Here is a 17,701-nt window from a genome sequence, read left to right on the forward strand (position 1 = left end):
AAAAAATCAAATTAAGATATACATTTTAAGGTAAATATGTCCAGGACAAATAATAATAATTACATTTAATAGAAGTTAGATAGTCGTATCTGCTGCTGATCAGTGATCACTCTGTATGTTTTGATATCTTAAAAATCGACCTTTGAAATAAACAATTATCTAAACACACACACACACACACACACGTATACATATGCACACATTTACAATAAAGGTTAGGTTAGGACGGGTGTTGTATAGGTATATATAATAAACTTATTTCCGTTGTAGAGTTCGTTATTCTAGATCAATCATTAGATCATATACCAGTCATTTTAATTTGTAAAACTGTAAATTTAACTTCTGATTACTGTGTATTTTAACGGCTGTAGTTTTATCTGTGTTTTATTATTTGTGTCGTGTTTCAAGTACTTAACAGTACATATCGATCACTAGTGGATATAGTATTATTACATAGTCGAAAGTTCTCGCGTGTTATCGAATTAACTCGTGATCACAACATTATATATTGTACGTGGATTTTATTTATACGTTTATTATGTTGTCAAATAGTTGTCATTTACATTTCGGTGCACGCGAATAACCGTCGGAAATCGTTTCAGAACATTATAATATTTACACTGTACCTAAGATACACTTTTTTAAGATGATCGAAAATGGCGAAAAGGATACATACGGAACGTTTTTTGATGACGCCACTTCCGAAACGTCGTTATTAAATGACAAGTATGTACACCGACCAAAATATCGTATAATATTTATTGTTTTAATTGATCAGAGTTGAAAAATACTGTGCATAATTAATTATATTTCGCAGATCATAATATATATTTTACTTTGGTCATTCATAAATTATATTTTTTAGATTGTAGGTACGTTTGAATTGGATTTGAATTATTAGGCGTACTTGGTTTATAATATTCATTTGTCGTTTAGACTAAATTATAGGCGTATTTATTTTATTCACTTGTCGTATATTATTAGACTGGAAATTTGCCTTAGGCGTCTGCCTATCTGTTTATTATATTTATTATTATCTAAATGCATTATCATTATTCGTATTACTTTGCATTTTGAAAATATATTTTATGATTCTATTACATAGGTTATATTTTAAACTATGATTTAATTTTTTTATTTTTGCAAAGCCAATAAAAACCATTAATATTAAAATAATTGATAAATATTTAGTTATAAATAATAATAGTAAAGGGAATTACTATCTGTATTATTTTATTTGAAATTTATAATTAAAAGAGATCTTATATTATTAGGTATGTATTTAATTTTTAAATAATTTTATAAAAAAAAGCTATTCAGAGTAAATTTAGAATATGTGAATTATACATAATGTTTATTGAAGTAAATATTCTTACATATTTTTGTATAGGAAAATAGTATTTAACTAAAAAATCTTTTAAAGTTTGTAGATGTAATAAAAATAACATAAAACGCAGTAATGATTAAGATTATGAGTACCTCTACGTTTGATTAATTATTAGTAATAAAATAATAGTATATAATATAAAACAATTGTTCTACTTACCTATTCGTTATTTCTTATAAATCTACCAATGATGTATAATATTATAATACCATTTTAATATACTAGTGATTATCTTTAGTTTTAACAAGTGAAAAATTATATGTAGGTACCTAATTAATAATTATGTTATGAAAGTATAAAACACGGGTTATTATCATTATATAGGTCATTACCTAGGATTTCTTGAAATGATTTGCGTTGTGATGAAAATAAATCATTGAATATATTAATTAATATTTTAATTTTTAACTATTTATTTTTTTAATAACAGTCATTTCAATTATTTGTTTTAACATTTCATTTCTGTTTAACTAATTAAATATTTTTTAATAAAGTACGTAATGTGCATTTATAGTATTGTAAGGTTTTTAATATACCTATATATTTTTAAATAACTCATATTATTTTTAGTCTTAGAAATGCAAATTTACTATATAAATGGTGTTGTGCATATACCTAATTGATAAATCTGTGCATCATTGATCGTTTATATTTAAAAGCTCATTTTATTTAATGATTCGTACAATAAAAACAAATAAATAAAAAATAATGTTTCTATAATTCTTAACTGCTGATTAGTTAGTTAATAAATTAGTTTTATTAATTAGTTTTCATATCCATTTTATAATTTTTATTAATGCCGAGTATCGTTTTATCTTAAACATAAATAAAGTGTATAAAATAAATGTGGTCACAATGACGTATAGACAAAAGTTTAACTATTAATCGGTAAAAATCTCAGTATTAATTTAAATACATTTTACTGTAAATAATTATGACTAAATTATTCAATAAAAAAATATTGCACAAGCTGATTTTATAAATTTAATAAATTTCATCATTTTAGTAAATAAATTATCTTCAGGTATTACAAAAATGAATATACTTAATACAAAGATGTAACTCTTATACCTAATATACATTTTTTAAGAGTACTTCACTACTTCATATTAAATGATATCTATAAATCTATTTTTATATTTAAAATGAAAAATTAGAATACCGACGAGCACGATGGTAAAGTACTAGGAACTATTGTATCGAATCTAAAATTTAATTACACAAGTACATAATATTACAACTTATTGGATTAATCGACAATTATTATTTATAATTTAGTATTTGAAAAGTATTATCAGATTTTTTTAAAATTAATAAATAATTTTTATAACCATTTTATCTATATTTTCTTATAAATAACACATAATGACGTAATTTATATTTTATACTATGTTTTAGCGCGTATCATTGATATGTTAATAATGTATCGTGGTTGAAAATTATAGAAATTATTAGAATCTTGAGAAGAATAATTTTGGTTATTTTACTCATTGGCCAATATCCTAGATAAACATAATATAAACGCAACTGTTTAAAAAGATAATGAATCATTTTAAATTAAAGAAGGTAATGAGGATGTCATTTCATATAAACATTTGTTATTTTTAAATATTTCAAATATTTTCCGTACCTATTTGTTGTTTTGTGTTTGAGATTTTGTGTAAAGTAAGAAATGTATAGCAAAGTCTTACGATAGTTATTTTATTTCCAATGCACGTACGAAAGAAGTGATCTAAAAGTTTCATGTAGCAAAGAAATTTTAACTATAGTTGGTATTCTCAAAAGAGAAAATGTTTCCATTTTCCTGAGTACTTAGTTTCTTTATAGGAAAAACTACTTCGATGAAAAACGTTAAAGAAATTTCGATGAGAGTGCTGGTTTAAACATGGAGTACCACTCAGAACCGTTTTTAAAATGCGATGATTGACTTTATTGCTTAAAAATTTAATACCACAACTGTACAATACCGCGAAGTAGTGATCAGATAACTTTATAACGAAGCGTGAATCACAAGGCAAGTGTTGTTCGATATTCTGTCGATAAAGGGTTTATTTTAGATTAAACGAAGTATCTATTTACGATATCTTAAGTTACATGTTCATTGTGGCTCGTGGCTGATAGGCAAGGGATGCTGAGTGCTGAGATGTGATCGCTGCCTACAGCATTTACATCACTTGGGTTTGAAATGTTGGTATTTGCGTTGACATCATACATTTAGTACTGATATAAACTTAATTAATGAATATTGTCAATAAATAATCATTATGTATAGTTAATACTGTAATATTATCTAACTATAGGAACCTTTACGTAGTATATAGTAGAGTCAGTTATTATTTATTGCAATATGATGTTATTTAATGCTTTATTTGTAGTTTGTAAATACCTAAAATAATTATAACAATTGGCTATTATATATTATTTTGTATACAATTTTAGAAACATCCATAGATACAGCGATTTTATTTTAAAATGCCAGTAGTCGTAAAATGTTCTTTTACCATAATAACACTATGTTTTCACATAAACATTTATGTTTAATTAAAATATAATTTGATAAAAATTAACATTTGTAAGACATTTTATAGAAAATATTACTAGGGAATTTATTAAGACATTTTTGTTTCTTTACATTTTAAAATTATACTCATAATATTATTTTACTCTGTTGCTGTTTATTGGATTAAGCGATTGAATTAAAAAATAGTTATTTTAATTATTATCTGTATGAAGAGTAAGTAATATATTTTTAATAGATGAGTGCGTACATTATGAATCTGTAATAATATGGTATCTTGTTTAGAAAAATAAAATACATATTTTTCTATCGTTTTAGGGTTACTCGTTGCTATTGAATTCATTAAACATAATATTTTTAATACACTGAATAATTAAATACATTTTTTTCTCATGAAAACGAGCGGTACTCGAGCCTCAAGAATGCCAGTCTTCCACTGATGGCTAGTAATTATATTTTAATATTTTTTACACATCTGATTAACACGTTATAATTTATTTATCATTTTTAAATAAATCATATCGTATTACTCGTAATAACTTATTCTAAATGTTAATCATATTTACATATACGTAATGTTGCATGTATTCATGGAAAGCTATATAATATTCATGATAGGTTTTCAAACGGAATTTATATTTTTTGTATTCAATTTATTTCATTTTAACGTAGGTGTAAATATTTTTCTTTATCGTTAACGGTGTTTGTAATTTTAAGACAGTAAATGTAATCTATATAAATTATAAAGATTAACGCGTCTACTTAATAATCATTGAGTAATAGTTTAATTATATATAATATATACATTTATTTTTTATTTTATAAATGTACTTATATTATAAGTATTCATTCTTTATCTGAGCGTGTTATACATGATCATAATATTTTAAATGACAATTTGTTTGTACTTAACATATTATACGTATTAAAAATGGTTATTATTTAGTCGCGTATAAAAATATTGCTTTGATTATAGACACTAATAACTAATAAGTAATATGTTTGATGGTTCTAATTATTGACCAATAAGTTTAGTTTTAGATATTTGTTTTCTATTTGAATTCAATGAAATATTTTTATAATATATATTGGACAGTAGTTATGCAAATGCGAACCACTTTATTGAATAAAATATTGATCAAAACAATAACACGTAAAACCTATTTATAAAATATGTGTTAAGAAAAAATATATTAAACGCATAAAAATAAATTATAATACAGTTGTTAGTTAGATTTCTTTTATTTGAAAGGAGAGAGGATGATGTTTTATGATGTCTATAGTTAAATATACATATACAATTTAATATATTCATACATTAATAATGTTTTTTTTTAATGTTATTGGTAAAAATATACCTAACCTATTTTTTTCAACATAATTCATTTTTATAAAATTGATATTAGATTCCGGAGATGTGTTGATTTTAACATAAAAATAAAGCGAAATAATTTAGATTTTAGAAAATAATATACTTTGTTGATGTAATCCGACTGTAGATAATATTTAATATTTCATAACATAGGTACGTGTATGGATCGTGATGTGTTAGGCATGTATATAGTAGGTATACAGAGTCTTACAAATTGTGTCAGAAAAATTAAGCGATCCTCACTATTTTTGTTACAAATTATTTTAAGTATATTCTTTAAAGTATGAGTAAAAACGATTGCAGTAATTTTAATTAGTTTACGACAATGGTAGTAAAGTACTGAATTGAATCATTTAAAAATATTTTCATACCAGATAATCTGAAAAATTTACTTATTCTGAAATAGAAAATGATGGTTGAGATTTTTTTTTGTATATTATTTGATAATAACTACTCGATGAACGATTAAAAAGTATATAATGTACCTACGTATATATACTCGTATACTAAGTATTCTTCGTGGCTTCTCGGATATCAGTTGTTTTGTTATGATGAGTAATAATAAGAAAGTATTTTCACTAATTAGCTTAAAAAAAAAAAAAAATGTAAAAAGGTTTTTAGAAATAAAGAAATAACTATATTTAAAACAACTACTCAATTTAAATACACATTTATAAAATTTAAAAATCGAAAACTTTGCTTACCTATAAAAAAAAAAAAACGTTAATAAATATTTATCATTAAAATGTTTGTCATTTTTTTTTTATTCCTTTAGGGTTTAAATTTTTAAAAACGCCAAAATACATACTTCATTAACTATTTCAAAGCACATATTATTTACTAAGTTTCTAGTAAATTTGACTATAAATATAATAATATAAACTTAACCACTGGGGGCTTAATTTTTAAAACATCCTTCTTAAATGGTGCCTACAATATAAAATTATCACCCTTTCGAAATCCTATTTTCTTTTTATACAGTTAACTTTTAATCACATTAAAATGATTATTTAGTTTCACTCTGTTAGGATTTTAGGATTGATTTAAAAAAAGTTTTATGTCTCTTCTTAGGGATCAAACTATCTCTATATCAAAGTTCACCAAAATTGATTCAGCAGTTTAACTGCGAATATGTAATAAACAAACTGTTAAGTTATTTTCACATTTATAATATTAAATAGCTATTGATACATCATACATATATGCTTTAATTATTATAGTACATAATGTATACACTATAATAATACTAATAATACTATTATAATTTATATAAACACTACTCTATTATACACGTGTGTTAATTTCTGCAATTTAATACGAATCAAAACCATTGTTAATGAACGCGTATTATATAATATTATTATCTATGCAGCTTATTATACATAGGCTTGTTTTTTTTTTTTTTTTGGTCGATATAACATGTAGGTACACACATTAAATATTATGTAGATCAGAGCATGTTCTATCAATCAAGCTTCTCATGTTTAAAGATCGACGAATTATTGTTCGAATTTAAAATGGTAGAAAATGTATTAATTATTATTATTAATATTAATATTATCATTATACGAGTTCCTAATCGATGAATGAAAAAAAAATATTTTTTTGTGTCTCGCAATGCCGTGGCGACTTAACTGTATATTATAACTATGTAACATAATGTACAGAGTGATTACTCAGCACGCTCACTGCTCCATTCTATCCTTTAATCATGTATTATTTTATTCCAATTATGATTTTTAGATTTTTTATGCATATTTATTGAAGACGTATTTTCAAATATTACCACTTAATAACATGCTATTTAAGTAGTGCCTTGGTGTGATATCTAAACTTTTATTGCCAAACCATCCATTACTACTGTATATTATTAAACCGGTGGAACGTTTTGGGAATTATTTTGTATCAAAATAATTATAAATCGAATTTGGAATGAGCAGTATTTAAGTTTTTAAACTGTATTAACTATTAAAGTTATAGATAATTATATTTGTATTATACTAATCCATAACAGTAGGTTTGATATTAGGGAACTACATAGTCATTTATAAAATATATAATACCTATATTATACTATACGAATTGTTGTAATGAATACTTTATCTTAAAAGTATTTAAAATACTGGTATACTATGTATACTATTAAAATACGTTAAGAAAATGTTTGAAATGTTTTCCCAATATTGTTTTCATCTTATCAGTTGTATTTTATTAGAAAACAACGTAAAAGTGCTTGTTATGACTCTTGTCATTACACAAGTAAATGACTTGAATTAGTAAGTTCATTATGCAAAATATAATTATATATTAAATAATTGTATTGTTTATATTTCACGTTAAAAAATATCCCAGTGGAATACCAAGTGGTCATCAGTTATATCGTTTGTTCTTATTTTCATCACAGTAGTTTCACTGACACTTATTTCCAAATTTTGTAATTTGTCCTTGTTGTTATTTTATTATTATATATCTGAATCATAAATTTAAAAAAAGTTTAATATGTCTATATATTATGACCGTGATTACATTGCTTCAACTTCGTCGAATAGTAGAGTTTAACGTAGTTGGTACTTACAGTTTATTATTGTAATAAATAATGTAAAAACATTCGAAACACGTTATACAATTCAAATTTAAAATAAAAAATATTTGAATATTTTTACTCAAATACTTTCAATATGCAAAATTAAGTCTAGTACATAATTTACAAATATTCATAATTCATAGCCTTGATATCTAATATCCGTGGTACACAAAGATTAAAAACATAAAAATCATTAGTTTGAATACGGAGTTAGATACATAAACTCAAAAAAAATCCCCTATTTAATTTTTTTTTTAACATACATATTATCATCAATCGTCATTTTTATTAATATAGTATTATATCCTGTTTCATTTTGAAGTATAACGAAGCGTCGGAGTATTGCAAGGTTCGTTCGTTGTCGACGTAGTAGGTACAACACGATATCATTATATAATAATAATTATAGCATTAATGATGTACAGGGTGATTCGCTGATCACAAGCTTTCTATGTATTTTAATTGAGTTTCTTCTGATTAAATATTATTTTTTTCTCAAATTTTCGTATACACTGTACATATACCAGATACCTATATGAATATAATATACCTAATACATATAATAGCATACTATTAATATTATAGACTGCGTTTAAAAATACCTGGAATTTTAATGGTATAATTTTTTGAAAATATATACCTAACAAAATTCAAATTTGAAAGAGTCTTGAGTTATTCTCTACCAAGGATAAGTGTAGCTACTCGAATTTGGTTCAGAACTACTATATGAGTGATGATTGTTTATAAAAATCAACATTATATTTGTATTTATATCGATTGCGTATTTAAGAGATTACTTTAGTGGGGAGAATGCTATGACAAAGAAGATCCTAATGTATACACGTAGGTAATATGATAGGCGTATGATAAAACAAAACTCAATTAAAATTTATATAACTATTTCATGATTTAAATTCGCTCAATATTATCATCAAAAGATATACATTGTGATAGAATTATAAATATTAGACAACCCGTTGAAAGATATTGTTCCATTTATTTATCTTAGAATATTTTTGAACTATTAAGTGTATGGTAAGAGCTGCGCATTTGAAATAATTAAATTTATTAAATACGTAGATAAGATAAGGCTATAATGTGAGGTGGTTTATAATATAGGACATGTTAAGCAAAATAGTAGCTACTGAAATGAAAAAGATAAACATTCCTTTGTATTATATTATTTCTAAAATGGAGAAACTAAACATTTGAAACATTTGCCATATTTCAATAAAAAATATTTGTTTCAAAGTTGTGGTATTAATAAAGAGCTTTAATAATATCTTAAACATAAATATTCAATAATACTTTAGACTTGCTTTAAAATCTTCTAAGTGCGGAAAAGCTGTGTTTGGTATAGACGCGATAATTATTATAACTTATAACTTAAAAGTACCTAATAAGGACTATTTGTAGTATTTTATTCACATAATTGCTATGATAAATGACAACACAACTAATGTTTTTTTTATGAAAAAAAACGATTTATTATTATAATTAAATAAGTATACTTATTTAGTAGATATCTACACCCAATTAAATATAAAATATTATTTGTGAAAAAAACTATAGTAGGGATAGGGACGATCGATTGATTTTAGCATCCCTCTCAAATACGTCACTGATCGTTGCACGCGCTTGGGAAATTCCAGATATGAAAATTCGAATAAAACCGTACGGTAATGCGAGATGGGAGAGGGAAGCGATAAGCAGGCTTTTGAGGAATCACCTTGTATAATAAATGTATGAAAAAAACAAGTCGACTTGTTTGCACGCATACGACTCATACTCACACTCAGCAGTGACCGATTTTGCAGCGCGTCCACAAGATCCCCGCGGTAATGTAGTATCCAATACTAGAATTACCAGTTTTTGCGATCGGGTCGCGAAATTTCAACATGCGATCACACGCGTTCGTATACCGTCGTATATTTTGTACCTATTATATTTTTCCGTTTTCTTCAACGCATCGTATTTGTCATCTATAATAAGAGTGTTCGTGTACCGTACTCATCACGAACACTATCAATTTTTGATATTACTATAATTACTATCACAATTTTCATCAACATAAATTTAAGAGGTCGTGAATTTTTTAACAATCATATAGCACATACGTACTTAAAAATATGCACTTGAACTGTACTATGCTTTTAAAACTGTAAAAATATGCTCGGCAAAGAAAATATTAATAGTATTCTGATTACTACATTAAATTATTTTAGTACTCCTTGAGGCCACCAACGTGTATAATATCGTTAAATATTACAATTTTTTCTAAATTTACATTTGAAATCAATAGACCATTTTAGGTACGACCGACGTACATAATAACATTTTTGAAATATGCATAAAAAAAATTAAATATGACCTAATACATAATAAAATGTGCAAAATGTAAAATTTCATGTTAGGGTATCCGTATTTGGAAGCGTATGAAATACGAAAATTGTTATATAAGTCTCAAATCTCGTTGTACCTACATTGTTGACATTTTGAATCATCGACCGTCATCGCTTTATTCGTATTTGTATATTATATACGTTATATAATACTATATTATTATTTATTTTATATTGTAAAAATATACTGAAGTATTTTTATTCAGTCAGTTGGTTTTGTGATCTCGTCAGGTCAATCCGCAGTACACAGTCATATATTTCTAACTGTCGACGATGACAATAATAACGAAAAACGTATAATTGGAGGGGATTTGTATACCAAACGTCCTGGTACAAGTGGAATAACAGCCTTAAGAAAACTAATTATTTCTTATTAGTTGAAAAAAATTCGATTGCCAAAAAATATATGAAGATTTATGTACGCGCACGAACATTTGATGAAAATATGAATAAAATATGATCATGATGGACTTTAGCCTGGTAAAAAATTGAAAAATTAAATCATTCTTTAATTTTAAATAAATATTTTTTAAGCCAATACGTTAAGACATTGTAATTTAAAAATAAATCCTTATATAAAAAATATCAATCACAAAAAATGTACAAAAAATACAAATACTTATATATATATATATATATATATACGAATAACTTTTTTAAGCAAATAATAAGACAATGTACTTATATAAAACTCGCGTACACACAAAGAATTGTGTTCTTATTTTTGAATAATATGTTTTTCAATATCATCATCACTATAGTATCCACTAACCACTCTGTTCTAGAATATATATATACAACCGTCTGTGGTGTACAGAAAGAAAATGTTAACTTACAATTTTCTGGACTTATTTCAAAACCGGTCCTATCAATACCTAATCTAGCCTTAAGCACGTGACTACCTCGCCCATTATGTGCGGATGATCCTACCCTGACAATCACTGCAGCGTATATCACGCGGTTAACCGTTGGAGGTTTTCGTAGGCAATTTATTATATTATAATTAGGTATAGGCATTATAATAATCACTGATCGTAAATAATTGTAATGGTAATGATAATTTGATTGCAATTATCCCGCCGACAATTATATAGGTACTCGTTAATGGTTATCGGAGAAAAAGAAATAAAATAATAAAAATAATATTAAAAAAAAAAAAAAACATTTAAAAAATCGGCACGACCCGCGCGCGTCCGTCGCAGCTCGATCCCCCACCCCTGTCGCCGGGCGCGTGGATGAGTCGCCCAGGCCCGCGGCCGTCCGCGCGCGTCCTCGACACCGCCGGACGTCGCCGGTTAAATAAAGTGCGGCAAAACCGCCACGAAGTCCGTCACAACGATCAAGTCTTCTGGCCGTAATACGTCGCCAGTGCTGCGGGTCGACTTCAATTTGGTTCTGCCGCGCGTCGTGTCCGCGTGGTGTGTCTGCCGTTGTTTTTTTCGTTACGTCTTCATCGTATATATTTTCCGCCGACGTGTGATATAATTATTTAGCGATATAGTAGAAAAAAAAAATCAATAAAGCCGTCACAGCTTATATAGTGTTTGACATTTTTTTCGCTGTGTCGTACCTATGCAATAAGTGTCGTTAGCATTATTTTTAGTCGTGCGCGCGCGCGTGTATGTGCTGTTTTCAAACCCGCCGTAACTATCGTGACGTAACGGAACAAAATATAATAATTTATTATTATTATTATTATATTTAAATAGCCTACGAACGAAAACAACATCGCTTGGCCCGTGTCTGTGAGATATAAATAGGTAACAATGTATATATTTTTTTACCCTTCAAAATATTATCATAACCCGTTCGATCGGATATTGAAGACGCGATGTTTTTAAGATCATTTTTTTTTCAAATCGTTATCCAAAATAATTTTTCCGATATTTTTCTCGTCAGATTTATCTTAAACACAAATACGTTTGAGTAGCTAGCCGTGTGTGCAATATATTGATACACTGTATACTTTAAAAATTCGTTTTTTTACAGCTATGTCATTAACGCGCGAGTAATAATTCTTCCGAATTCCTAAACGTTTAAACATGTAGTGAGAGTTGAGTTTATATTCGAGCATAATATTATATTATCGTAATGATTATTCGAAACAATTTTAATTATAAAAGAAAAATCAACTCGTACATTTTATTTCGAGTATTATTTCATGTAGTATAACTTGAATAATTTATATCTGTTGTAAGTGTTTAAAGTTATGTAGAATTGTAAAATAATAATATGTTTTATATAGTTTTAAAAGAATGCCGAACTATGTATAGGTATGAATTTTATACAATGTAATTATTATAAGCTCAGAGAGGTTAATATTATATAACTTTCTATCATAATTCATAATATTATAAGCGATATAAAAAAATTAGGCTTTCGTTATATTTTCATATGGTATTCATCCAATCGAACTATTCTCATTTTCTCCGTATCATTGCTCTTTATGTAACTTTAATTAAGAATAATAAATTGTGTTATTATGTAGTGTGTACCTTCTTAACAACCAGTTTAATGTTTCTATACGCACACCACTCGTATGTTTGGATAGTAGATTGGATACGGCTATTCATAATTGCGAGATGTTAAACATATAATTTTTTAAACGTTTTAATATTCGAATTGAAATTAGGCATTTATAAACGTTTAGTATTATAGTATATACAACTGGATCCCCGCATACTGACCTTAATTGATAATTTGAATCGCATGTTACTATATTGTTTACACATCAGTCATTATTTCAAAACTCTTTAAATTAGTAAGTGTAACGGTACTTCGATCCGTTTTATCATAATATGTACATTGTATACGAGTGATAAACAATAAATATAAAACGTTTACTGTCTGGAGTAATTTTTGTAGGAAATATCATAAGAAAATTACGGGTTTAATTGCTTTCTTATTTGATAATTTGTGAATCACCAAATTTTCTTTCATATAATCGCAAGCAAAATTAAAATAAAGCATGTAAAATTGAATCCTTTTTGCTTTACATGAAATTAATTTTTCAAACTTTTTTTACAACATAATAATGTATTGTTTTGATACATAATTTTGGTTTTTATCTGTGTTTAACTTAAAATTAACCTATGAGTTTTTAAATATTATTTGCATGAAGAACGTGATGCCAACTAAACTCGATGTGACCTTAATCACGAGTGTTTATCACTTGTTACGAATATAATATTGTAATTTTATATTTCGATCAAGTAGATATGACACGGCTATTCAAAAAATTCTAAATTCTTTTTAAGTACACAAATATGAATTGTTTTATAACAAGTATTTAAACATAGTTATTATATATTATTTTATTTCGCTTAAACAATTAGTCGTTGAATATTGATTTTACTGGATATTTTTTAACTTTTGTTGTAGGTATTTAAATATTATATAGGTAGTAGATGTAATAAATTGTTATGTTTTATTCTTTAATATATGACACAAATACACAGATTTAAGTTCTTTTTTTTTGTCGAAAGAGTCAGTAAACTTTATAATACATACATAACAATAATTAACTTTTTTCTGTTTTTTTTCTTAAGTATAAAAGTATTTTGAATTTTAGGCAGTAAAACGATAGTCTTTTTACTATAAAATTATTATTAGGGTGAAAAAAATACGACTCATCAGCCCCTTAGACTTTAGTGACATACATGATGTATTTATCACATATAATAATATATAATATGTGATGTATAAATGTTAAAGTTGATATTTTTGGTTTTATTGTATGTTATGAATAATCCATTACCCATCAATTTTAGTTATCACTAACAACTTAAAAAAAAAACTATTAAAAAATGTTTGACTTATACTTAGATATTGTTCTCTTTTATACGTTTTTTTTTTGTTTCATTAATTATCTAATTAGTCTATTATTAACTTGTGAACTTAACATTTTGGAACTTTGAAAGTATATGAAAAACAATTTTGTCTTATTACACTTAATCTAAAAGTTATATATTTCAATAGTGTTGGATACGTTGGCTCAGTTTGAAAAATAAAATGCGTATTTTATGATTTGATTTTCATTTATAATTTAATACTATATTCTTGATTAAATTAATTATTAGTTTTTAGTTATTATAAATATATTATAAAATGTATCAATTAAATATAATAACTTAAACTGACTTCAATAGTTTTAATTAATTGAAGTGTAATAGACGATTGTATTAAAATTAACCGAGTTTAATAAAAAAATCAAATTAGAACTATCGCTTTATAAAATGCTTGAGTATGATAAACTATTAATATTAAACATTACTATTGGTATTATATATTATTATCATTATTAACAACTATTAAATTATCACATTTTTATAACTCTGAAGTATAAAATATCGTAGTATTCGGTTTAATAATTTTCTTGTTCGTAGTAAAGTTTTGAAGTCATATTGTACAATTAAAAATGGTCAATGTTTTATTATTATTATTCTTATTATAACTATTATTGCAATTTGTATGTGTAATTTTAGTTTTGACGTAAACCACTTCACGTTAAAAATTAAAATTAAAGTTATTACTTCGAGGAAATAGTTAAAACTAGTAATAAAAATTGTATACGTATTACTGTATTAGGTATGTTTGCATCTGCTTACTGTATTTCGCGAACTCTTCACTTGCAAATATTATTTTGAGAATTTTTGTTATTTATAAACCAAAAGTGTTTTCTGATTCATACCATTATAATATATTTTTTTTCTTATTGGCCTTGAAATTATATAATTTTTGTTTCGACTATTAAAGCTATTAGCATTCAGTATAATAATATGTTTATATTATGGTAATACATATAATTTACTTTATATAAGTAAAATTATGCTTTAATATTAGTTACTATCTTAATATATAGGTATTTTGAATTACTAATTATATTTTAACATATTAGATATCTATATATTATATACTCGTTTTCATGAAATTTAAGATAGGTCGGTACTTGAAGTTTGGTTATGGATAAAAACGATTCATAGTCGTATATAAATATTAAAAAATAATATTATTTGTTAATTGAATATATTTCGTGTATGTATAATGTATAAAAGTTCAATATACAATATACATTATACATATATATAGGTAGACATTAAAACAGTTTTATTTTTTAGTACTTCATACATATTAAGCCATTCACCATTTGTTACCGTTTAAAGTTAAAATTTAAACGGTTATTTGACTTCAAACTGTAAGAATTTTGAAAATTATAAATTAAAATAATACAATTTTTTTTACAATAATTAAACTGATATTTCGGTACATATTAATAAACTACAACATACTAGATACTCAACATTTTGAATAGGTAAAATAAAAATATGACTGCACACAAGATCAATGCTCGTGGTTATATTATAATATTCTGGAAAACAGAAAAACATAGAAATCTCTGCAAAATCGAGCGTTGTGTATTATAATGAAGTTTTTAAACGTTTGCTGTATCAGTTCAACCAATATTGATAAAATAGTAAATATCCGCTTATCTAATTACGAGGGGATCGTTCAATAATTACTATATAATATTAGAAGCAATATACATTATTTACAATTATTAAAAATTAATTAGTCGAAGTATATTTTAATAGTAATAAATAGTTGTTTGACCTTATATCATTTTTTTTTACAATAATAAGGTAGTTATAAATACCTATTTAAAGTACCCTTATTCATATTATAATCTCGGTAAAAAAAATAATATTTATCTTTAAATAAATAATAATGGTATGAGAACAGAGTAACTAAAGGTTATCCGGAGAGAATTTCAGCCAATGTAAGTCACGCTTGACTCTCATATATGCTCATTATATATAGATATAATAATTAAAAGTTTTCAAATATTAGACTTCGCCGCGGGTTTTTGTTTTTGAATAGACTCAATGTAAATTAATATGTGTAACAAACACAATGCGATCCTACTGTGATAATTTATTACAAAAATTCGATTATAATTATTATTGTTGATGTCTTGTGCTGATTCACTGACCTTAAAGAGTAATGTAATATAACATAACTAGTTAAAAAGTTAATTATTGACTTTACCTGTCTTAAAAATTGTTATTTGTTTTAATAATATATTCTATAATTCAATGAAAAAAAAAAAAAAATGTATTCATATTTATTTTATTAATTCCATATTATTGGTACACTAGAATAATTCAGTAAAAAATTTAGAAATATTTCTATAATATATCTATAATCTATGTATCTAATTACTTTTAATAATATATTTTTAATTTATATATAAAAATTAGGTACTCATATACATTTACTAGTATAAGCTTATTGTGTAGAACCATAGCTTAAAGTGTAATCACAGAGGACGGATGACTATACTGAGGTAGATTACTATAAATTTGAAAGTGATGACAGTCGTCTGACAGTTAAGTCGTTGTATTTGAAAACGATTATAAGTTTATCTAAAAACAGTCAAAATTCTGTTTTGAGAAAACAAATGCAGACTTCTTGCCATATTTTTTATCGTTATCGTACTTTTATTCCATATATATTATCAAATTTAATAAAAATGTATTCGTTTTTTCTTTTGATGATCACTGATCATAAATCTATGAGTATATAATATTATGTATTATGTTTTAATGATTTTATATGAAATTAGTTTTTGTTTATGTAACAGTTAGGTTAGGTTAGGTATTTTTATTCTTTTTTCCAAGACTAATTGAAATTAAATACTTACTACATTTCAACGATAATTGAGTAATAATCTACGTCTACCTACGTTAAGAACAAATTAGTCTAGTGTACACTGTACATAGCTATTAGATTTCTAGAGTTTATTTACTCAAAAAAGTTCTGTTTTATTTTATCTTAGCACTTAAAAATATGGTCTTTTTATTATAATTGGTATAAACTATAAATATAGGTATTCAATTTATCTAGTTATATACTTGAATTACATTTTATTGTTAGGTATATAAGTTCTTATATTTTGATTTAAATAATACTATATTTACTTATTCGAAATGTTAGGTTCGTTTAAATGTGTATTATAATATATTTAATTCTTTAGAACTTAATAAAAAAGATTAACTTTTTACATAGATCATGTTATTCAAATGTTGAATAAAACATGTAATGTCTATATGTAGGTATCTAATGTCTATTACTGATTTTTGTGAATTAATTTTATCACAATGATATGAGTTAGACTACATAGTAATATTTTAAACTTTAAGCTTTTTTATGATTTGAAGAACGAAAATAATAATTTAGTATTATAATATATACCTAAAATTGTTATTTTTTCCAAAATATTTCTCAATGAAATCCGTACGATAATTTAATCTTGTTATTCATTTTGTTATTATTTTTTTTATCAATTATTTATCTATTTATATATATGTTATATAACATACAATTTGATGTATATTTGTACAAAAAAAAAAAAAACCACTGAAAACATTGCTTAATGTTT

The 17,701-nt window shown here is 25.0% G+C and overlaps 1 protein-coding gene across 10 annotated transcripts in view; it reads left to right on the forward strand.

Annotated features, from left to right (window-relative positions):
• LOC114121477 (prestin) overlaps positions 1-17,701 on the forward strand; it is a 61,864-nt gene that overhangs the window by 27,408 nt on the left and 16,755 nt on the right. The window contains exons 1-3 of one of the 10 annotated variants that reach the window (XM_050204331.1): positions 4,023-4,121; positions 4,224-4,351; positions 10,495-10,743. The exons of 6 other annotated variants lie outside the window; for them this stretch is intronic. Coding sequence is in view for 1 of the 4 variants with exons in the window: in XM_027983847.2 (XP_027839648.2) it covers positions 647-726 (80 nt within the window). In the remaining 3 variants the exon portion in view is untranslated. Of the gene's footprint in view, positions 1-319; positions 727-4,022; positions 4,122-4,223; positions 4,352-10,494; positions 10,744-17,701 lie in introns of those variants that run through there. 3 more of the 10 variants (XM_050204332.1, XM_050204333.1, XM_027983847.2) reach the window with 3 other exon arrangements.

Source organism: Aphis gossypii, chromosome 3 (assembly GCF_020184175.1).
Source record: "Aphis gossypii isolate Hap1 chromosome 3, ASM2018417v2, whole genome shotgun sequence".
Taxonomy (NCBI): Eukaryota; Metazoa; Arthropoda; class Insecta; order Hemiptera; family Aphididae; genus Aphis; species Aphis gossypii.